General features: G+C 39.6%; 1 protein-coding gene across 1 annotated transcript in view; it reads left to right on the top strand.

The window, feature by feature from the left end:
• The window catches only part of LOC118245408 (connector enhancer of kinase suppressor of ras 2-like), a 174,317-nt gene that overhangs the window by 45,910 nt on the left and 105,407 nt on the right, over positions 1–23,000 (top strand). The window contains exon 2 of the mRNA XM_035541600.1: positions 13,944–14,107. Coding sequence (XP_035397493.1) covers positions 13,944–14,107 — 164 coding nt within the window. The remainder of the gene's footprint in view (positions 1–13,943; positions 14,108–23,000) is intronic.

The raw sequence follows: 23,000 nt of genomic DNA, 5'->3' as shown, positions 1-23,000 counted from the left end.
ACCTTAAGTGACGTAGTGATAGTCCTCAGATGATCACTTCAGCAGAATTGAGAAATGCGTTAGGGATTTATAGCGGGAAAGGGGACAAATTAGGGCATTGTTTTCCTCTGATAGGCTACAACATTGGAGAGTTGTTCAAATGTGTGGTTGCCACTTCCATGGATCTCCCAGGTGACTTTGAGGAGATGAAAATTCCTAATGCGATAAAGCTGATGTTAGAAGCCTGTGTGTGTGTGCAGTTTTGGTGGCAATAACCCCTGGTGTTCATAAAAAGGGTGTTTTCCTGGCTCTTGAAGGAGAGGTGGGTATAGTTCCTCACCTCAGCTGGGAAATCTAAATGGGCTTAATAATAAAATGGACAAGAATATTCATTTAAGTCCCATCAGTTATCACTCTGATCTATTCTATTCTTATCTTCTTTTTGTCTCCTGAATTTTTCTTAGTCAACTGAAAAGCTGTGAGTTTGGATTTCTAAAAGGTTACATAGCATTTTCTTGGTCAAACTAGCATTTACACACAACTTTAAAGGGTTTTATAATTAAGTTCTCAAAGTCTTATTAAAAAGCTAAGACAAAGGAAGACAACTTATGAATGATGAGAAAACTTGTTTAGTGCATCTCTCTTTTTCTGAAAGCCAAACCTATCAGTATTTGAAGGAATGTGACCTTCTGCCAGCAGGCATTGTTCAGCTCTGCCGCTGCCTGTCCTGGAGTGGAGAACACCTCGAGTGGTGCATTGTAAGCATTGGAAAACGTAATTACGCTACCAAAATCCATCTTTACTGAGGAAATTAGGGCACATACCAGAAGTATCATGGGAAAAGTGAATTCCCGCAGAGGATTTTTCAAGCTGGGGGAGGATTTAAGTGAGGTATAAATTTTCTGTGCGACGTCCTTCCACAGAGACGTGAATTTCGATCCGTGAAGTTGAATGGGACAATCTGCAAACCTTTGGCCATCGCGGGCTCAATCATGCAATGTTCAGCGCTCTCTGGCTCTGCTCCAGCAATGCACTTAAGTTTAATTTGAATCATGTGAATATTTCTGCACAAATCAATTGGAGGATTAGCAATACACACGGAAGTGAGGCAGGCACTTAAGATCTTAGTTGGATCGAGGCCAGACTCGCAAAATAATCTCTGAAGTGCTTCCTATATTAAATAATGACTGGTAGCAAGAATAGGGCCCTCTGAGATCAGACCAGAATTTTTTTAAAAAAATGTTTTTCAAATAGCCGTGTGTGCCCAGTGATTCTGGGGGGAATCTTCTGGGAAAGTCAGTACTACTATTTTTACAGACCTCAAATATCTATCAAACATCAAACTACAGCTAAGTCCAGTTAATTAGATTGGTATTTTAAAAGGAAATGTGCTTAATTTGTCAAGCTATGTAGTCTAACTGTGGTTGCAATTATTAAATTAAATATAAGATGCATCTTAAGATTTCCTGTAATTGTCAAGGACTTAATTGATCTCTTAGGACAACGTATCAAAATTAACTTCCTACCATCTTACGGTTTTGTTGACCTCTTCTTCAGTTTCCTCCTTGATGTATTTATATAAATTGACCACCAGCTCTATCGGAGATGGGTTGGGCTAAAACCAGCTGTGCCTGGTAGAAAAGGGCCCGTTTGTTGCACTCCGTATTGCTCACACATTTTGAAAAATTTGCTGTCATAACTTGTAGCAGCTTTGTCCATCTTAATCATCTTTCAAAAGCTTGCTCACAAGGGGTGGTCGATCAAGGAGCACTCTTTGGGGCTGTCCTGCTGTACGCCGGGGCTGTTCCTGCCCCTTGCTCTACCCCTGCACCGCTTGTGCCCCTCGAGCTCTTCTTGCCCTTTCCCCTGCCGAGGCTGGCTCTGGTTTGTGTGTCTGTACTGTAAACTGGGTTGGAGCACGTTCACCTGCCAAACAATAACCTTTTCTGCTTGGGCTTTTGCCGGGCTATTGTTCAGATGGAGCAGTTCCCCAGTTTAGCTCAACATGCAGCCACCGAGACATCTGGAGGTAGCAGCAAGTGGCGAGAGGCAAAGCGCAGAAAACACCAGCGTTACTGCTCAGTGGTCAGACTGGAGCTCTGTCAGGTGCTGTTGACAAAAATGAGGAAGGGGGAGTTAAAAAAAAGGCTAAGCTTTGCTTCACAGTTTGCGTGCTTCACCTTTAGTTTGCTGAAACAAGCTGAGCTGATCCCCTCTGCTGCCAGAAAATGACGAAGGCCAGCGCAGGGGGAGAGGAGAGAGTTGTTTCCTCACTTGGCAGCAGCATCGGCTCAAACTGGCTTAAGTCCTTTATGGGACTGCACCTTTAGTGGCGTTTTTATACCTGAAAAAGATAAGAAATATATAATCTCTAGAAGTACAGTTGATACATCAGATACTTGAAAAGTAAAAGTTGCCGAGAGGCAGTGAATGAGGTGGTGGCTGAGGGGTAAGGCAGGCATGCCGAGTACGAGCCTTGCAGAAGAACAGAGGAACAAGGACTGAACGCAGCACAAACCTATCTTGGCTGATCAGGCGTGGCATTTCTGGTGGAATCAGGAACTTCTTTAGCAAGATTATCACAATAGTTAGTTAGAGAAAAGTCAAAATAGTAGTTTTAGTATATGGGTTTGGTGTATTTGGGTTTAGAATGTCTTATTAAATTATGAACCACTGTTAGTATAGTGTTAGCAGAAAGTTTAAAGAAAAGACTCGTCCTGCATAGGGAGGAATATTCCAAGAAAGTATAGAATCAAATTGCATTAACTTCAGCATTTCTAGTAAAAACAACCATATAGCTAGTCCCTGTCCCATTTTTTTGGTTACTCATATTGGAAAGGGAGGCACTGCTTACAGTAGCATCCTTGTTATCTTCTCACTGAGCTAATTGTGATTTCTTTCAAAGCAGGAGCAGTCAGAATAGCAATAAGCCTTTCTGACCCTCAGTGAAACGTAACTGAGACGGCTTGTGCAATCATAGAGATCCTGAAGCCCTCTAGAGGAAATACATTTTTTTTTTTTTTTTGGTCCAGTGTCTGAAAATGACTAAAGTAAATCAAGGACATTTAATTTTTGTAAATCATTTTTAATGTGATTACAGGTAACTGGTTTGATTTTTAAGTTAGAATTTGCAAGCGGATAGTAGTGAGCAAATAGCATCACTAGCTGTGCCTTAAAGGACATCATAAATTGAGTTTTCCTGGTTCCAATTATACATTTTTAGGGAAAAGAACCACTGTGAACAGCACTGTCAATTAATCTACATTATCAAGTTACGTATAAACTACATCTAAGAATGTAACTTTATCTTCCTAAAGGACAGCCAGGGAAAAATCCTGATTCAGTCCTATACAGCTGCTGTGTTTGAGATCAAAATGGCATTATCGTTTAGTTTCTGAAAGGCTTTGAATTATTTCTTACAGAGATTGTGAAATAGGGGGATGTGATGGTAGAGATGTCTTATGTAGAAAGCTGATAACTTTAAAACATTTAAAAGCAAGAATCACATCTTGCATGTAGAACAAAATAATTGTATGCATTTTCAAACTGAAAATTACCAGTAGTTCGTGTTTGTTTCAGTGAAATTATGTGCTTACTATTTAATTTCTAAAAGCTAAAAAATAATTATTTTTTTTAAGTAGTGGAAATGAAATAGTGCAATTTGAAATGGTTTCACACAACTGAATCTATTTCCATCTATTTTTTATGTACTTGTTTTGCTCTTTGGACTGAGCTAAGGTTAAAGTTACAAGAATAGTTTCTGCTGGTGTATTTTTATTTTTTTTTTTAATCCATGATGATCCAAATATCTATGGCACCTGGAAAAGCATACAGTTCTAGCACAACTGTAACTAAAACTACTAATCAAATCCTCTTATCCCATAAAAATGTGCCTGCTTCTGGCTGAAACGAAGGCAGAAGTTGCCACCTTTCCCCGTGCAATCCACTTACGCAGGTGTTCTGGGCTTCCACTTCCAGATGGGTAGGGAGCAAATTGTAACTCGCTGTTTGCTAAATCCTCTTACTGATTAAGCAGCCTGAAATTCTGCTGTGGTCTGTAGAATCAGCAACCAAGTTGCATTTGCTCTTTGCCTTCTTTTGACTGAGTATGCCATGGGCATCTTGTGGCACGAACCGCCCCGAGGAGCAGCCAGCGCTGGGAGCCTGCAGCAGCTCTGCCCGTTTGTAAGCAGCTCTACACCAGCTGGGGGCTGAAATCCCCCGCTGTAAGTGGTGTTATAACTCGTGTAAATGCTTATCAAGTTGAGTTTTTGTTTGTACTATTGCATAAGACAAGGCAAGAGACTGCCCCTCGGAGCCTGGATGGACCGAGCTGTAGCCAGCTGGCTGTGAGCAGCCACGTTGCCCTGAGAAATTGCTGGGTGGCGGCACCAGAAACACTGATAGCAGTGACACGTGGCACAAGGATCAGTCATGTCCTATGAACTGAAGTTATCGTTGTTTCAGACCGTATTTCTAGAAGGTCAGAAAAAATGATGTTTTAGAAAACACATAATTTAGAGAAAAAACACTTTGTAAACATGAAAGCCGTGTCTTGTTCACTTTTCTCGCCTTTTCAGGTCATCTCAGGCTTGCTTCCCTGCTTTTTTCTTGTCATACCTGTTTTATTTTCTACAGAAACCTATAATTCTTAAATTTATTTGCATACTCTCTCTTCCCAGTAACCGTTTCTGTGTTATCTTTGCATAGCTTGGTCCTGCGTGAGCTTCCCAGCCACATGTCGGGGTTTGCTCCAAGACACCTTGAGGAGATCAAAGCACGTCTGTCTGTCAGCCTCCTGCCCGCAACTGGGAAGGCGTGGTGACCAGAGCAGGCCTCTTCCTAAGCGTGACTTAAGGAGCTGCCTAACCTCAATCAAGCCCCATTAATCCTCTAATGGCTTTCCCTGTTCGCTTCTCTGGCAGAGCTGGAAAATAGCGCGGTGAGCCAGAGGAGGCTGTTTGAGGATGTCCCTGGGAAACGACTGCTGGAGTACTACAGCAGGCTGCTCCCTGAGAAGCCACGAGGAATGTCCCCAGAAATGTTATGTTGTGCTGCTTTTGCTTACATTGGAATTAATTTCTCCTGCTCTGTTAATGCAGTTCGTTGCTCTGGGTTGTTGGCTCAGTGTTCTTAGCGAGGTAAACGTTTGCCTTTTCACCGGCAGCTGGTTAGAGGTTTTATGGACAGCTCTTGCTACTTACATTGCTATTACAGATCTTCTACTCCTTGCCTGATGTTTTAAGTCAGCAGCTGTAACTGTTCTCAGGAAGAACACAAAAATAACTAGAAATGGCTCGGAATCTGTTTGAGTTCTCGTTTGTTTCTTTTTGGCAGCCACAGTCTGTAGAGCTGCAGCAGTAGTTAGCTCTAGATGGGAATTTTGCAGTACTTCCACTCTGATGCTGCTTTGTCAGGTGCTGGTCCTGTCCTGAGTCCCCTTTTTTTTTTTTTTTTTGCATGCTGCCATATGAAAAAATAATAATAATAAAAAAAAAAGTAAGCATCCAAAGCATTTGAAAAAGTAGTAGTTAGCATATCTCTGTGTGTGATCTCCTGTGGTTTTTAGCTGTTCTGTAATCACTTGCTTTTGCTTTTTTTTTTTTTTTTCCTTTTGGTACTGAATTACCAGTAACTTTACTCTTTCAGTGAGCAGATGAGAATTTTTTATATATTAAGCTGTAATCATATTTTATTCATGGCCTTTTGGCGATATATTTCTTTCTAGATATGATAAAATTATTGCCAGTTTCATGTTCACAGAAGTATTTTATTTTGAACAAGCCATGGCCAGATCAAATAGCAAAATATTTAGAATTCAGAATTAAAATACAAAATAACTGATTTAAAATGTAGTAATATTTTTCATCATGTAGTTGAAGCCAGAGACTTAATCTGTCTTAATCTGGTGCTGCATGAAAAGTGGTAGTAAATAAAAATGCCCAGCCCTCATCCTGTTCAAAACCAATCATAATACATTTGTCTGGCACTGTCATATAACATAAATAAGTAGAATAAAAATAAGTAAATGCAGGGAAAAAGAAAACGTTTTCTTTAGTAGGATTTATGGTTTGATTTTTGTGTGTGTGTGTGTGATTTGTTCCCATTTGGCTAGTGTTGCTAGTGTTACACCATGTGTAACAACAATAATAATATTCCTAGTTTGGGAATTTCCTGACAATTAATTGACAGTTCCTGCCAATTACCTGACTCCTAGCTGAGCTAGTCACTGATTTGGAGCTAATTCCTCCAAAGCGCTTATGAGCCTGATTTAAGGTCACCCGGATCTTCACTGCCACCAGGACGGCACAACCGAGAGGCCTCGTGCCTTGAGGTGGAGGATGAGAGGCGCGTGTGAAAGCCCGGCTCACAAGCAGTTGGCCAACAGATGCTGCCAACGAAGCTGCTGAACATCCCTGAAAAAAACCCCTCGAGTCGCAGCCTTCTCTTTACCTCCTGCAGCCATCTGAAAGCAGCTTCCCCATGCTTTTGGCAACTACGGGAAGAGCTTTGGGAGGAATTACCAAGCCCGTGTTATGCTTCTAAGATTTGTACCTTGCAGGTGTTTGAACTACGACTTGTGAATTGGGTCCTAGAGTCATAGTTGCTGGAGAGATTGTGCAGAGCAGAAACCTAATTTCATTGTGCTTTTTACTATAAATGCATACGCTGGGATTGCCTTTCTTTTGGCATCTAGAAGTTTTAGTGAAATGTGTCAGTGAAGTCAAACCAAGAATTAATGTATTTTGGCACTGAGACATCTGTAGCACATCTGATTCTTCCGTGTCAGCTCTCTTATCATCACTTGCGTTGCAAGTGTTAGCATTTGCTGACAAAATGCGACTTGGGGCTTCTGGCTATCCTGTTACAAGTTTACTTTGCTTTGTTGGTAGAGTTTTGTAGCGGTATATAATTTCCAAATTATTATAATATAATATATTATAATATAATTTTCCTCAAATTTCCAGTTTGTTTTTCCACGCTTTGTCTGAAGTTGTTCTGGAGCCTCTGTGACATTTTGCCTGGATGTTTTTGAATATGATGTGAATTTAATGTAGAGCCCTATTGCAGGCTTATCGGAGATCCTTTTAGGGCAGGATTCATCGCACCCAACTTTAAATGTCTGCCCTATTTATTTATGGCGTTCTCAGTTAAGAACTACATAAAAAGACTACATAAAATTAGTTTTTATAGTTTCAATATGTCTGGAATGACGGCTGGAATGGCGATCCTACATTTGCTGTCTCATCAAATAGGAATGACAGCAAAGTAAAGAATTGTCTAACGGGGCTTTCTTACGGTGCAGCTTCTGAAAAGCCGGGGTTTTGGCAGCGGTGCCAGCTTTAGCAGCTGCCCTTTCACCCAGCGACGTTTGCCACCCCCTTTGTGGCAGCTCCCTAGCTGCTGAGGGCACGGGGTGAGGTCCCTGGGGAGCAGTCTGACCCAGCTCCCTGCGCAGCCCCCATGGAGCTGGGTGAGACGCGAGGAGCGGTGAGCGGCACCGCGCTCTCTGCAGCTGCGCTTCTGCCAGCGGTGGGCAGCAGACCCTGCCCCTTGAAAGCAAAGCCATGTGTTACGTGAGTCCAGCGCTGGAAATAGATGCAACTACTTGTCTTGCGTTTGGCCAACGCGTTTCTCTTTAAAATAAATGTAATGAGACGGGTTCAGCATCCAAGTGTTCTCGGCTTCGACTGCAATATGGAGGCACGCAATCAAGCAAAGAGGAGGTTTGGATGCAAGGCTGCTCCAGCCTTGCTGGTTCTTCCCGGTCCTTCAGCCATGGTGCTTCAAAAATGACCAGAGGCTGCAGTTGTGTCTATGTCAAGGAGAAAAAGCACAGGGAAACTTGTATTAGCACAGAGTTAGCAAAACTGCTTGGGTATTTTATCACTTTTATGGGAAGTTCATCAGTGACAGCATTAGTGACATTTCTCGAGTTTAATGTTGCTGTGAAGGAGTGTGGTCTTGCTTTGAAAATGTGATACATTCTCTAAGCTTGACACTTTTCTTCCAGAAACATCTTTAAGGTCAGGTCTAGTTCCAGCAAGCTGGTTGAAAATGCCGTTTATTACTCCTGTGATTATACCACAGCTCGGCAATGCCTGTCACTTCATGGGGAAGAAGCAGAATGTCTTCACTTGCTCTTTTCCCTCATAGGTAATGAAGGCAGAACTATATTAAGTCATTTACTTCATACATACAAATGTCAATTTAAGGGTGACGGCATAATGTTAAATCAAATTTTGTAAGTGGAGCAGTTTGTTCATTTGTTATTAATATTGCCTGACACCTCTGCTTATAAAACCCTCTTTTCAGGTGTTCTGAACCCTTAAAATATTAATATTCCAGCACTGCTTTTGTCTTGATACTATAGTTATCTTGGGAAATTGCTGCCAAAAGGAGCAGGCAATTAGAGATGCTGAATTACGGGAAAGCCTGTTGCTTTGGCCAGGCTAGAAAGAAAAAAAGTTACGGTAGTGACGTATTCCCTGGGATTTGCATATGGGATAGGATTTATGAGGATGCCTTGTGTTGCAGAGTGGTGCCGTGTGTGCCCACAGTGACACTGGGGGACATGGGGGGACCAGTCAGTCCCTGGGAGACACACACCCCTTCCGAGTGCCCGTCCCGCTGTGGTTCCTGCTCGTGGCACTCAGGCAGCGGAAGGCTGCCTGGATTTGCATCGAAAGCACCCGTCTGTGTGAACGGTGCTGTAATGGCACGGAGGAAACGTATCCTGGAAGCACCATTTCAGCATGTTATACGTGCACAGTCAAGCATCTAGAGGTCATATAATCCAGAACTGAGATTTTTTTAAAGAATATTCATAATTTTCTTTTATGTCTATTCCTGCATTCATGTATTGTGATTTTTAATGCAGTTTTTGTATATAATTTTGTGATCTAAATGCTATGTTATAGGTCAGGCTTGTAACAAGTAGGCTTATTAATGGTGTAAAAGGCATGAGACTCTAGTTTTTCGATAGGCTTTAAAGTTTAGGCCTGAAATGTTCCAGGGCTGGTGTTTCAGGGTGTCTCAAAGATGTTCCCTTTGTCTCTTTTTGAATTGTGGGGTCATAAAGAACACTTTTCCAGGCACTCTAAACAATTTTTTCCTCCTGGTAGGGCTTAAGAACAAGCAGCCGGTATTTGGGAGTGAGCTTAGCGTCAACATGGTCCTGAGGATTATGCCTTTCCTCTTATTTGGACCGACTAATTCTTACAGAGGTTGTAATGTCACGGACAGAAAATACCCACCTGATGGTCTGCATTGTCAGAAGTTACGTAAGGACTGGAAAAGATGCACTGTGCCTAAGCCCAGCGTAATAAATCCCAGGTATTTCTGATCAAGAACCCCCACGAATTGCTGGGTGTTAATAAGGTTACACTTAGCAAGGTGCCTGCGTTCTCCACCTACTTCTCTCTGTTAGCCAACCAGTCCATTTCTTCCAGATCTTTCTAGTTTGCTGCTAAAAGTTGCTTTATGTAGAAAATATCAATTGATTTAAAAAAAAAAAAAACCTTTTTGCTTTCTGTAACTGCTGCTGCTTGGGCTGAGCCGTTAGATGCTCTTGGGCCCTGGCTACAATTAAGCAGATCCGCATGTGCTCACTGCGGTTTGTGAAAGGAGAAGTGTGTGATGCCTTCCCCTGCTAATTAGCTAACTTTCAGCACAGAAACGAGCGTTCCCTTTCTTCCAAATAAAGAACAGCTAATTTTCTGGGCTTGTGAGCTGTTTTGCCTTGGAAGAGAAGCCTTTAATGGCAGCAGGCGGGTGGTCTCGGTGCAGTCCTGTTTATCTGGAACGTCTGAAGTCACTCACAAAAACAGGGAATTGAAAACATGTTTTTTTCCTTACGGCTGCCAACCTGCCCCAGCAGGATCCTCTCAAAGCATGTGCTCCTTCTGGTCCTCTGCCTTTTCCTCCTTTCTTTGCAGTTTGTCCTTTGTGATCCGTGTCACCCAAGGAGGCTGAGTCCAGCCCGTGCCCTGTGGAAGGACAGGGTGACCCCGCTGGCGCACAGCTGGCTCCGCAGCCTGCTGGGGGTTGCTGTCCTGTTACAAAAGGGGCCGCCTTTGCAGACAAACCTGGTCACCACTTGCATTTGTCTTGACTGAAGGACACAGAAGCTTTAATGGATTCCTTCCAGTATCTAGCACAACCGTACTTTAAAGTCGAATCTGTCCCTGTTTCCCTTTTTGTTGATTTTTTTTTTCCACAAGCCACCGTCCTGTACTGATGGATATGATTGTTTAGTTTTATTAGCCTAGTGAGATACCTTCGTAGGAATATTAATTTGCTCTTTCCAGGTCAAAGGCAGAGCAGAGTGCAATCCCTCTGAAGAAACTGAGATCGTTCCATCAATCCCAGGCTCTGTCCTTTAGAGCCTGATTCCACAAACAGCAGTGTCTGTACTTCACGTCTGCTGTCATACGTAAGCATTTGTGCAGACGTGGTTTCACTGTTCTGCTATGTGCTTTTCACTTGATTTTTTTTTTTTAATTGGGAAAAGTGCTAAATATTGTCAGACTTTTATTCAAAATATTTCTGATTTCTTTGCCAAACTAGCTGTAACCGTACTTCATAATTTCATTGCATAAACTGGTCACGGAGCTGTTCTCCTTCTCTTTCATGCTAGACCCTCAAAGCAGAATGAGCAACCTTGCATTTTTGTAAGAGGGCGTATCGTTTTGTATACCCTCTTCTGTCAGAAGAATCAGCTCAGGAGAGCAGTCATGTCTGTGACAAGCTGAACTGGCAGGGACCTCTCCTGTGTGCCCTGCCTGTAACCCCTCCGTTTCACAGCCAGCGTTTTGTTGTGCCAGCCAGCTGTCTTACATTCTCCCCTGGGAATAATGGTGTAGTATGAACAAAACCATCATTCGGTCAGGAATCTTTAGGATAGATGAGAAAAACAACATAATCTACAGTAAGCAACAACAATCCATTAGCATATATGAAAAGGAGAGGAGAATAAATGTAATTTACGGAGACACATGAAAAATTGAAATCCCACATTTTTAACTTAGAAATGACTTTTCTTTTGTGATGGCTCACGCTCGACTAGGTTATTTTTACCACACTTCTCCCCTGTGAGAGCTGCCCTGTCTCCATAATTTGACTTCCTACATAGAAGGCAATAATTTGTGCTTTTCCTCAGCTTAGTTTTGTACTGTTTTTTTCAGTGTCGCTCTCTAAGCCAGAGAGAAAGGGACAGACCTTTACATAACATGCGAACTATGTTTGTGCTTTTAATGTAAAACAACCCTGATGTTTGCTGACATCAATGGGAAGATTCATTTTAATCTCGCTGGGCCTTGATGCCCGTAATATGCAGCATCTCTTTTGTAACATTGGCTTGGAGTTAATACCTAAATCTGATTTGAGCTAGCTCTATGCAGAACTTTTTTTCTTTTAATACATGCTGCCTTGCATTGTTGTTTTAATGATTTTTTTTTTTAATTGTGCAGATCAGGAAATAAATGTTTTAAAGCTCACCGGCTTTTCTTTTCCCCAGCCCTTTCTCCCTACCTTTTTTCCCCTCCTTTCTCTTGACGTTTCCTTGATTTAGGCACTCTGCTCGCCTAATTTTCAAGATCACAGTTCGCAGTAAACATGTCAAAGTTTATCCTCTATTTCTTGGATCCAGAGGTCAAGTTTTCCTAGTCCATCTGGATAGAATAAGTTGTCTTTTAATTATAAATTCAAAGAGACAATGTAACAAATTTCCATTCATGGAGGTTAAATTTCAGCCTTAAATTAAATCGTGCACGTTTAAGCCATTTCCCTTGAATTATTGTACTGCACTGTGAAGGATATGTTGGGTATTTACATTTTTGGGGTACGGTTTGTAAGAACGTGCAGAACTGCAAGCCGCTGTGTTCCCTGCCTAACTCTGATGTGATGTAACTTGGGAATAGAGATTTAATTTTATTTACCTACATATAAAACAGGGTTAATGCCCCTTACCACTTTGTAGTTATGAATATTAACTAATGTAAGTCTTATTTGTAAACAGAAATTACATTGAGAAAATTGCATAAAGAGCACTAATGAGGCCTAAGTAGCTTGAGGAAGTAAATACTCCGTTTGGCTCTGGTGAGTCAAAGCAAGCTCATTTTATACTCTTTCTAATTGAATCTTTGCTATTTTCATGCTAAAAATAATCACGACCATGATCAGAAAGGATGAAAGTACTGTTAGCCAAGTTCTTGCTTTGTAAGGCCTCACCCCGAGCGCAAAGCTCTGTATCACGAGGCGAGGAGCGATGGGGTCCAACGCATGGCTCCAGGCAGGGCCGGGCGCGGCGGGGCCGATGTCTCCTGGTGCAGGTGTTCCTGAGGTGCTGTCACGCTACGAGGCGGCTGTGTCCTTTAAGGATGTATTTCTGGATTCTGCTGTCAGCTGCCATACTGCTTGCACCATTGAGTCAACGCCTTCGGAAGGTGCCCTGGGGAGCCATTACAGAGCAGTCTGCATAACACAGCTTTCATATTTTGCTTCTGTCACACGTTGTCTCTGGCGTAAAGGCGCACTTCATACGTCTGGCTACACGCTTTTCATAGGATGTCACGTTCATCTGGTATTTTTTAAATCTTTCTGACTACTACAAATGTTTATTTGTAGCTAACGGCACTTTACAAATTAATTTGCTTCATTTCTATTCAAAACAGTCACTGAAAGTGCTATCAGAAATTAAACTTTTTCTGATGAGTTTGTTTACAGAAAGGAGTTTTAGGCAAGTGTTCACTAAAAGCAAACCTGAAGTACATGGCTTTGGGGTTTTGCTCTGAAATTTTCTGAGGACTGTTCTTGAGGAAGCAGGGAACAGAACCATGTAACAGCTCCGAGTTTCAGATGTTAAATGATGAATGCAGAAGTTGCAGTGACCAATTTTCAACCAGTGCAAATTGAAACACGCTTATGTAAAACCATTCATTAAATCATTTACAACCACGAGCAGATGCGGAGAAGTCGTCTCCCATTTCCAGGCTGTTCTGCAATAGCCCAAAGGCTTGGATGGCTGTTAGAAACAGGCTGCTGGTTTGGGTGCTAAGGTCAGCAACGGCGTAACGAGGAAACCTTTCCTTTTTCTGGACAAAAGACAGCTAGATAATGCAAGTCTTATTCATGACCACTGGATAATGACCTCCTGATTTCCAAAAGCTTTCACTCCCCTAAAAAGTGGTTTGGTTATTCTAAGTCATCCTATAACTTTCTTTTTAGAACTTTATCACTGGATGCTAAATAATCCTAGCACTCGATAAGGCTCTGGTGTTGCATATTAGTAACGTGTTTAGCTCATATTTTCTATTACAATGAAATAGGCTAATTGCATTTTATCTAATTAAATCACTTTATTAGCTAAGGAGTGTACCTGTAAATAGAATAATGGATAGCAATGCATTTCTCAGATATTTTTGGTGAACTTTTTTCATCCTCATAATTCATTTGGCATTCTTGTACTAATTGAGACAAATATATTTCTGGTTATCATTACCAATATGTATCATCTGGTTACTTAAAAGGACCTGTGCAAGGACCTTAAAATGGACCATGTGAAGAGTACTACAAGAGGAATATCAACAAGAATGTGCTTGCAATCGTAAGCTAAATATATACTTAGGTCTTCACAGCATCGTAAGAAGAAAGTTTTCTATAATGTCCCTCTGAGCATCTTTGTCCTTCCCCTTATCTCCCTAATACCTACCACGCAGGCTATAAATTAGTGTTAAAATGTTTAAGGATGTTGAAAATAAAGTGAGTAGCACAAATTTGGGGGTTTAGAAGTCTGAGGTGTGCTACTATGTGAGTTGAATTATATTTTTCTCTTTTCCATAATAGATCAAAACAAGGAATTATACTTGTATTCTGCACAAATTTCTGTATTTGTAGATTATAGAATTATTACTGCTTGTCTTCATTCTCTGAATATGCACTGTTGGCCTTGTGTTTTTCAATAGGCCTTGATGATTGCCTCCAACAATACATAAAAAATTTTGAAAGGGAAAAGATCAATGGTGAACAGCTGCTACACATCACTCATCAAGAGCTTGAGGAACTGGGAGTCACTCGCATTGGCCACCAAGAACTGATACTGGAAGCTGTTGATTTGCTGTGTGCATTGGTAAGTGATTTCTTGCATCACTCATCTTAATGACCTGGGTTTATAAATTTCCAAGCCAAAATCAAAATAATGTATACTAAACTCTATTGCTATATCCTTGGACAGAGGCAGTGGCTTTGCCAGATTAAAAGGCAGACCTTAGAGGCTTCTTTCAGCTATGAAGAAACTATACGTATCCATTTTATGATTATGTATGATTGTCTTTTATTGCTCTTCCTCTAACTTCCCAGGTCCTGTATTCAAATGCTGTTGACTATTACTACTGGCATCCATATGGTTCTGTAATTATATCCCATATGCCCTTGTATTCCACTGACATTTGCCACTCTATCCTAAACCAAGTAGACTTGAATGTTTTAACCATGCCAATATTCAAAAAGATTGTACTAAAGAGCCAGAAAGTAATTTTAATTAGACAGGAAGATTGTTTAAAATGAGCTTTAAGACAAGATAGGAATGGTAAAATTGGCTTTATCCAAAGTACAGACAGGTGTCGATTTAAAGGTTTTTTTTTAACAACCTGAAAGAATTCAGATTTTGAAGAAAACTGTGGTTTGTTTTTTTTTTTTCTCATGTAACAGGTTATTATTTGTTAGCCTCTGAACAAAATATTTGATATCAGAAAGTATCTTTTTTCCTTTTTATTTAACTTCTACCAGCTAATAAAATAGACTTAACTTAATTCTAAGGAGGAAAAAAAAAACAAAAAAAAACTTGCCTTTGTTAAAGTGAACAGGTTATTGAAAATATAATTAAAAGAGAAAAAAGTAAAATTAAGTAGGTAAATTATATGTGACAGTTCCAGTATTTTACCTCTTTATCAGGAGTCCTGCTTTTGCACAAAGTAGCTTATCTTGTGGAATTTTGATAAGATAAATTGTCTCCAGCAGAGAAACTGTCACTTAGCAATAAAATAGAGAACAATTGCCTCAACAATGCACTTGATGTTATAGAATTAAAAACAGTATGAAGTACCTTTTATTGTATGTGTGCTTCTTGCAAGTACCTCTAATTACATTATATACTTAATGTAACTTGACATGAAATTCTACAAATTAAATAATTTGTATGTCATAATACATTAAAAAAAAACGCATAAAAATGTCAAAACCAGAAAAATGCTTATGGCCCTGATGCAGACATACCCCTAAACCGGTGTGCACTGCATAGCCCAACAATTTTTTTGTTTGTTTTGGAAGCCTTTAGAATCAAACTTAGAACTTTTTCATCTAAATCATTGCTTTCCACATAGAAGGAACCTAAATACCCCACAGTGTTACATTATTTTATCTAAAGAACAATCCAGTGCTCTTGCCTGTCAGACATAGCAAACCCAAGAAATTTCCTCTGGAAAAAGAAAATTTCAGCCAAATGTACCATTAGGAGGACCCTAGCTGATTTCTTACCTTTTTTTTTTTTTCTTTTTTTCTTTAAATAACGACAAAACCCACCCCATACCTCCTAAATGCTGGCCCCACTGCGGGTCAGCAGGGCAGCTCTTCTCTTACTGTGCCGCCTCATGACCTTGTTATTTTTTCTATTAAAGCAGGGATGGGGATTTTCCAGCTCCTGGTATCATTTATGTAGCCTCCTGCCTTTAAGTCCTCATCCTTTCTGCCTTTTACTCTCTAAAACTCCTACTTTTTTTTCTATTTTTTTCTCTGCTTCTAAATTTTTATCTTCCTGCCCGTTCTGTGTCTTTCTGCTGAGTGAATCTAAGCTGCCTGCGGCTCTGCTCTTGGGGCTATTCTCTTGCCTCTGACATCTATTCCTTGCTGCTATGCACAACACGTTCCTCAGTCCTTGCAGCTTCCTACTGAACAAGGATCACAAGTTTTACAGGATTAAGTAATATGTCTATTTTTATTCTATAATAACTTATCAGAATTTAAATCTTAAAAGCATGATGAAAAGAAGTCTTTTAATTCTTTTAAATGATAGCAATAATTGAATGGCAGGATATCTGATGCTGCCTGTATTACCACCTGAAATACACGTCTGAAATATTGCAGTAGTGTGCTCCATCTTGAAATGTTCATGCGTTATTGTAGTAGAATTTGCTGGTTTAGGTGATCAATGAGAATCATGGATTGGAGTTTGTCACTGTAATGGATATTTAATATGCTGGGTAGTCTTGGGAAAAAAAAAGCAAAACTTATAAAAACTTATAAAAAATACAGGGAGCTGTGTCTTGCTAATGGAACAAGCACTATACAGGAACGAGCATAATTTCTGGAAATTTGAAGACGTTATTTGAATCAAAATGTCTTAAGGAGCCCTAATTGTCTGAGTTAATGGTAAGCAAACTTAAGGTAGCTTAAGTGCAGCCAGGGACCAGCCCCAGCCAGTGAGATATTAGTGCATTAATGAACTGTGTGTCTGTTTTTATGTATGGACCTTATGTACCAAGTAAGTGTATTTGCAGATTTATGTATGCACATCTTCAAAAACTTATTTTTTCAAAACTTATGAAAAAATGGAAAGGAAATGTCAATTTCAGCCATCTGGTGTAAAACGCCATGCGCGGAGGGGCAGTTGCAGCAGGAGCAGTGAGCAGCTCGCTCTCTCCTCTCTGCCTCGGCCAGCATCACCCAGCAGGGCAGGCGCTGCCAGCCGCATGCTGGCTGAGCATCCGCAAGGCTGTGCACACTGCTTGCTCCCTGTCTCGCCCACAGATAGCTGCACTCCTGGCTACATCAATACTTGTCAGTACTGCTTTGTGCTCTGCGGATCATCCACTCGCTGGGCCATGTCAATGAGCATTGATTTTTATTTTTTTTCTCTACATGGAATTCTAAATTGATTTCTATTTGGCAATTGGCAGCGTCCAAGTTACGTGACCTATTTCTTACGGGCAGTAATAGCGGGATGTTCCACTCCATCTTAGCTAGATGGGTTGCATAATGCTTCAAACAGAAGCTACATGTACTGTAGAAATCTCCCAGGTAAGCTTAGGCTCAGCGATGCATCAGAACTTCAGCTGCACGTTGGTCATGAGTTTAGCTGCGGAACAGCTACGTTGCTTCAGGAAGCCAAGAGAAATTTGACTGTCTTGTCTCAGGCTCTTGGAACACGCTGGAAGTGCGTGTTGCGAAGCCGTGCTCCCATATGCACTCCCTAAGGGTCTGGCTGTCAGCCCACTGGCTTTTGGAGAAAGGGGGGGGAGCACTCGTTTGGCTGGGGTTACACGTTAAAGAGCAGTACCTCTGCTTCTGTCTGTGTGATGCAAACCATTACACAGCATATACACAACTAAACGCTCATCAGAGCAGGCTCATCAATAATGAGGGCTTCTAAGAGCAAAAGTAAAACAAAAAATAAAGGAGGCACCTCTGTTTTTCTTCCCTGTCCTAAACGCATATTAACTAGACTCAAATGCAAGCTATTGAAGGCAAATAAAATATTGTAAAAATATAAAGTAATATTATGTCTTGGTTAACTGATTCAAACCATATTATTATTTCTGAGTAAAATCAGAAGAGAGGTTAGTAATATATACTAAGTAATATATCAAGGATAGTAATTTTTCTTCTGAAAGCTGAATTCAGAGCTTTCTCTATTCAGACTTATGAGAATCATGCATACAGAAAATTCTCTTTTGGAAGATGAGCTGCAGAATGAAAGAAGGCAACACAAGAAATGTAAACAGGGAAAAATACAAGTATTTGATACATCCAAGCATAGCAGAAGTAACAATATGATGATATCGAAGTATACGTATTTACCTTAAAAATTAAATAATTAAAAATGTTAGAATCTGTTGGTTTTTTGAAAGGGTAACATCGAGGGGCAAAAGATGAGAGCATCTTTCACTACAGGACAGTGTTGGCATTTTCTGGGGATTACTCAGGGTTGAATTTATGTATTATGGAAGGAAAAGTCATAGGTAAGCCATATTTCCTTTCAATTATTTGACTATTCTAGAAAGATGATTTTGAGTACTGTTTTAATTATGAAGATAATTGGAAATGATGGATGTGGTGAAAAAAATCATCTTAAAGTCCTTTCACACTATTGTGGTCAGAAGCTGCTCTGCAATTATTTATTTGAAGTGCCCTAAATAACTTCTGTGAACTAAAACATGCACGCCATTTAGGATTGGGATTGTAATGGTATTAACGCTGAAATGCTAAATCAGGCTGTGTATTGGAGGACCAGTTGCACAAAGGCATTGGCTACCTGAAGTAGTAGTAGTAGGGCCTGGGGAAAATAATTATTTGAGAGACAGTAAAATATTTTGGAAAGAAGAAAAAGGAGTAATTTGGGGGGTCAACATGGGTTGTTGTTGAAATCTATGCATTTAAATTTAATTAGGACGGTTGGAGTTGCTATGTTGTAAAAGGCCATACAAATTAAAATATAAACGGTCTGGTAGGAAGAAATACTTTGGTAATGAATGGAAGCAAGATGCTTTTCTTCTTTTTCACATTCATGCTCAAAGATAGATTGTATCTAAAGTAATTAAAAATGCTCTTAATTCATAGGCATTCAGCTAGTGAAATTACGTGCTGTGGTAACGTTTAAGGAGAAATAAAGATTAGAAAAATTCTCTCTGCAGTTCCTGCAAAGGCTAGCAGCCCAAGCATGACAGTTTTTCTGCTAGAAGGCAAAACACTCACCTGTGCATCAACGTGGCTGTAACAGCTGGCGTAGCTTTAATTTGCTCGTATATTTACTGCTCTTTTAAAACTACGTATGGGATGTAGCTACCAAATCAATATGATTTTTTCTAACAGATTATTAAGCTTATCTTTGACAAAATAACAGCAATACTAGTATTTTATGTTGGTCAGACTGAAAGCGGTTGGCAGGAGTTTATTGTGAGATACACCATGCTGAAGGTGACACAGCCGGCCTTTCATAGCTGTCTCTGCGTCTATCAATGAGGTTTCTTCTGAATTAAAATTACTCAAGTTTTGCTTAAAGTAATGCTACTTTTCAGTGGCCATGTGTACAGCGATCTCTCCTTATATCCTTTTCCTCTTTTCTTCAGCTGATATATATATATATATATATATTTTTTTTTAGTTTGTCAATGCTATGAGTATACTGGGAAGCATTTTTTCTTCCTTTGTCTGATGTGTAATCAAATTTCGTCTTTAAGTCATTGGATATGTCAGATGCTCATTCTCCCCTCTACCCGCCCCTCAATATTTCAAAGGTTAATACAATTATTCTAGAGTGAATTATTCATTTTATATATTGATGCTTAAATAGATGGAAATAAGTCATCTTTCTTCTTCCAAGAGAGATGGAGATATTCTCTCTCCTCAGTATAATGAGGAAAATGGCACATACATTATTTCTGTCTATACGCACACATACGCATCCAGAAAGCTTTATTAATTTCACTTGGAAGAGAAGTTCAACTTCTGGCAGCCCTGTGGTGTTTGCTATGTTGTGCCAAACTATTGAATTAATGCTATTGAATGAGTTAGCTAAGTATTCCACATATTAGAAAGGATGTATCATCTTTTGCTTAGTCTAATTAGCTGCTTCATTCTTCTTTAGGCTTTCAAGTCAAGCAGTTTGGGTGATTTTAAAGATTGCATGTTGATCTGTAATTTTTTTTGTCATTTCAAAGTGTGTTGCCAATTCTTGCGTTTCTAAAACATCTATTGTGATCAAGACGCTGACAAAAGGTAATTAAGTTTCTACAGACGGTTCGCAGCAGGCTAAAAATATCTTTGTTCATAGGTATTTTACACATGCACACACGTGCATGCATAGTAGCTTTGTCTTACTGGCAAGAAGAAGGAAAATCAGGGGTTTGCTATCCTGGTGTGCTGGAAAAGGAAAAACCCTGAGTGCAATTGTGTTACTTGTGTTGACTACTCAGCACAAACAAAACCCTTTAATTTGAAAATCACCCAGTGTTCCCTTACCAGAGGTAAATGCAGCTACATGAATTGATCTAAACAGAGGGCAAGGGGGGAGAGTAGTCTTCCTTGTGGCTACTCGGCGCTTCCAAGACTACAGCTGCACCAGTTGTTCCGGAACAGAAACTAGTTGTACATGGTTTCCAAGGCTATCGCTTGCACAGAAAGAATGTTTTGGAGTACTGTAACAGTACCACCACCAATATCAAATTTTAGTAAGTAAAAGTTTCAACTCCAAACTGAATTAAAATGAAAGGCCCTTGTAATATTTGTGTCCTACGTAGTTTCTTGTCTCATGATAAAACACTTTGCTAAATTTCTACAGTGCTTTTAACAATGTTAGAGTGTATTTGATTAAAGCTTTCCACAAAAAGAAATCTTTTGAGAGATTTCCATCAATGCTGCCGCAAACATTAATCTGAGATAAAATAGTGCTTTACACCTCTTTTTTCATTTCTGCATATTTATGGGGGACTTCTTACTGAGAATGCATTTATGTATTTACACAAGGGCCTGAGGAAATTGTGCATTTAGTTTTTTGTAAATACAGACCGAGTACAGGAATAAGAGCCAAGCGTGGACAAGCTTGAAGGGTTGAAGCTCTAATTCAAGTTGCAGCGAGGGAGTTTGTTGGGTTATCCTGTTTAGGTCTCTTGGGTTTTTGTTATGTCGTTTTTTTATGTTACAATACAAGTAGCAATCCTGTCATACGAAACTGGTCAGCTGTCATAGCCTCTGTTTTTTACAAGTTCCTCCTTTTATATAGAACTCCATAGACTACAGAACATAATTTCTTTAGTAAATGTGCTTTCCACAACAGCATTGTGTTACATGGTATTTAACACTTAGCAAGTGTTTCTTTCATTTGTGTACATGGGGGCCTTGATTTGGCATTTTTAGAGCTTTATACACAACATGTACTGATTCATATAAATGTATATAGCAAAGGCAAGTAATGTTAAACTTTTCATAAAAGTGGCATAGTTAGCTGAATCTTGGCCAAGGGCACTTTGTGAGTACTCCAGCTCTGGAGAGCTATGGAAATACCATTGGTCCTGGACAGCGCAGAAACACCGACTGAATACAGAACTTTAAATCTAGTCAGACGTTTTGTTTTGAGATTGGCTGTGGACTGTATTTAAGGCTTGTTTCTTTTTGGTAGGTGCACTAAATTTTGGACTAATAAAAAACTTTTCCGTAGTTGAATATAGTGCAGCTTTGACAGTGGGAGCCCATCATTCTTCTGCTCTTTATTGGCTGATGTAGAATGTAATTATTGTTTGGTGATGTGTGTCCACGTTAATTTACTGAGCTCAGATGTCCATATGTGCACTGGCTTATAAAAACAAGACTGATGTCCCTGGCTTCAGATGGTCTTTATCCTTATTTCATTTTATGTGTGAGAGGGAGAAGACTAGCAATAACCAAGGGTCGTTTCAGAACTGGTAGCTTCAGTTTCATGTTCCATTGGCTTGTGTGCTATGCATACCTATTTGACCCTTACAGATATATGCTCAATATTAAATAATGCTTACTACTGACATCACTGTTGCAATAAAAATGGCTGGAAATTGTTGGCCTGTTGCCACTGCAAGACTTCGAAAAGTTCATGCTCCCTTTAGTGAAGTATGAAAGTATGGATCTTGCTGAGTACGCTGTGATTTCATGAAAACGCCACTGAAACTCCCTCCTTATGCACAAAAGAGTTAAACTCTAATTAAGGGGATCAACTGCTGCAGACAGAGGCAAGGCAATCACAGAAACCTCATCTGCTTTGACAATTATGTGCACTTGGGTGTTTCCCACTCCCAAGCTTTGGTAAAGTCTTTCAATACAATGTGCTAAGTTCACAATTTCAGCAGGATAATGGATTTAAGTTATTTATCAGAATGTGTTATGTAATAGCATACAATTGTTATGCAGCAATACCAAAAAAAAAATGCAAATTTCTGACAGAAAGCAAGAAAGCCCTCTATTCTAGAATCCATGATTTTAGAAAAACCATTCATTTCCTTCATACAACCTATTTAAAAATAGCATTTCTGTGTTTGCAGTGAAGCTCAAAAGAGAAGAGATGCCATCATTGAGCACTCCAGAACCAAGAACTCTAATTAGAGTTAAACTCTTTTGTATGTAAGGATGGAGTATGCAATTGCAGTAACTTATGCTTGTGGTGTGCCAGCACTGAAAACCTTAGAGCTAGAATATGCAGGTGGTGAAAGTCAGTTCATTGACTGAATCCAGCTAATGGAATATCGATTCAGACCTAGGTAATTACATTAAATAGTTGGGAGAAAGTATATTGGATTAAGGGGGTACAGGGTGCTATTTTGGGAGCATAAAGTGAGGATAACACAGACTGTTGCAGGAAGAGAGAAACTTTTCCCCATTAAATGAAAAGGATACTATTCCACTAACATAAAATTTAATTTAATTTTCTTTAAAATAACATAAAAGCTTAGCAATGTGTTCAGAGTCTTAAATGTCAAACAAATTGTTGTCTCAGCATTGGTCCATGTGAAACACATGAATTGGTAATTGTTAGTCTTCTAATGAAAAATAACTGAGCTACTACTTATGTGATGCTTAAAATAATTGTTTAAAAACAGTATTATGAATATTTAAAATTATTTTTATTTTTTTCTAAGGCTGTAGCTTTCTTCATGGGGAAGGATTAGTTCTTATTTATTGCTTATGTATCTCAATTGCAAAACTTTTTCCCTTGCAGAAAGCAATAGATTTTTTTTTCCTTAGGGTCCTGATTTGAAAGTCATACTGAATGATGCAATGCATGTTACATTGCACAGGTAGCAATATACCACAGAAATTTGCAGTGGGAAGAAAGTACAGGGAATACATGTAAGTCAAGAATGATTGTTTTACATGATGGGGAAAAAAAATGAAAAATTGCTTTTCTCACTCACAAGAAGCAATTTTTTTCACAAATACAATTTCACAATATTTTTGGTACTAGTCTGTTACAATATGATTTGCAATAAGCTGCCTGAATTCCT

Source organism: Cygnus atratus, chromosome 13 (genome assembly GCF_013377495.2).
Source record: "Cygnus atratus isolate AKBS03 ecotype Queensland, Australia chromosome 13, CAtr_DNAZoo_HiC_assembly, whole genome shotgun sequence".
In the NCBI taxonomy this organism is placed as follows: Eukaryota; Metazoa; Chordata; class Aves; order Anseriformes; family Anatidae; genus Cygnus; species Cygnus atratus.
This window is presented reverse-complemented; position numbering and strand designations above follow the sequence as displayed.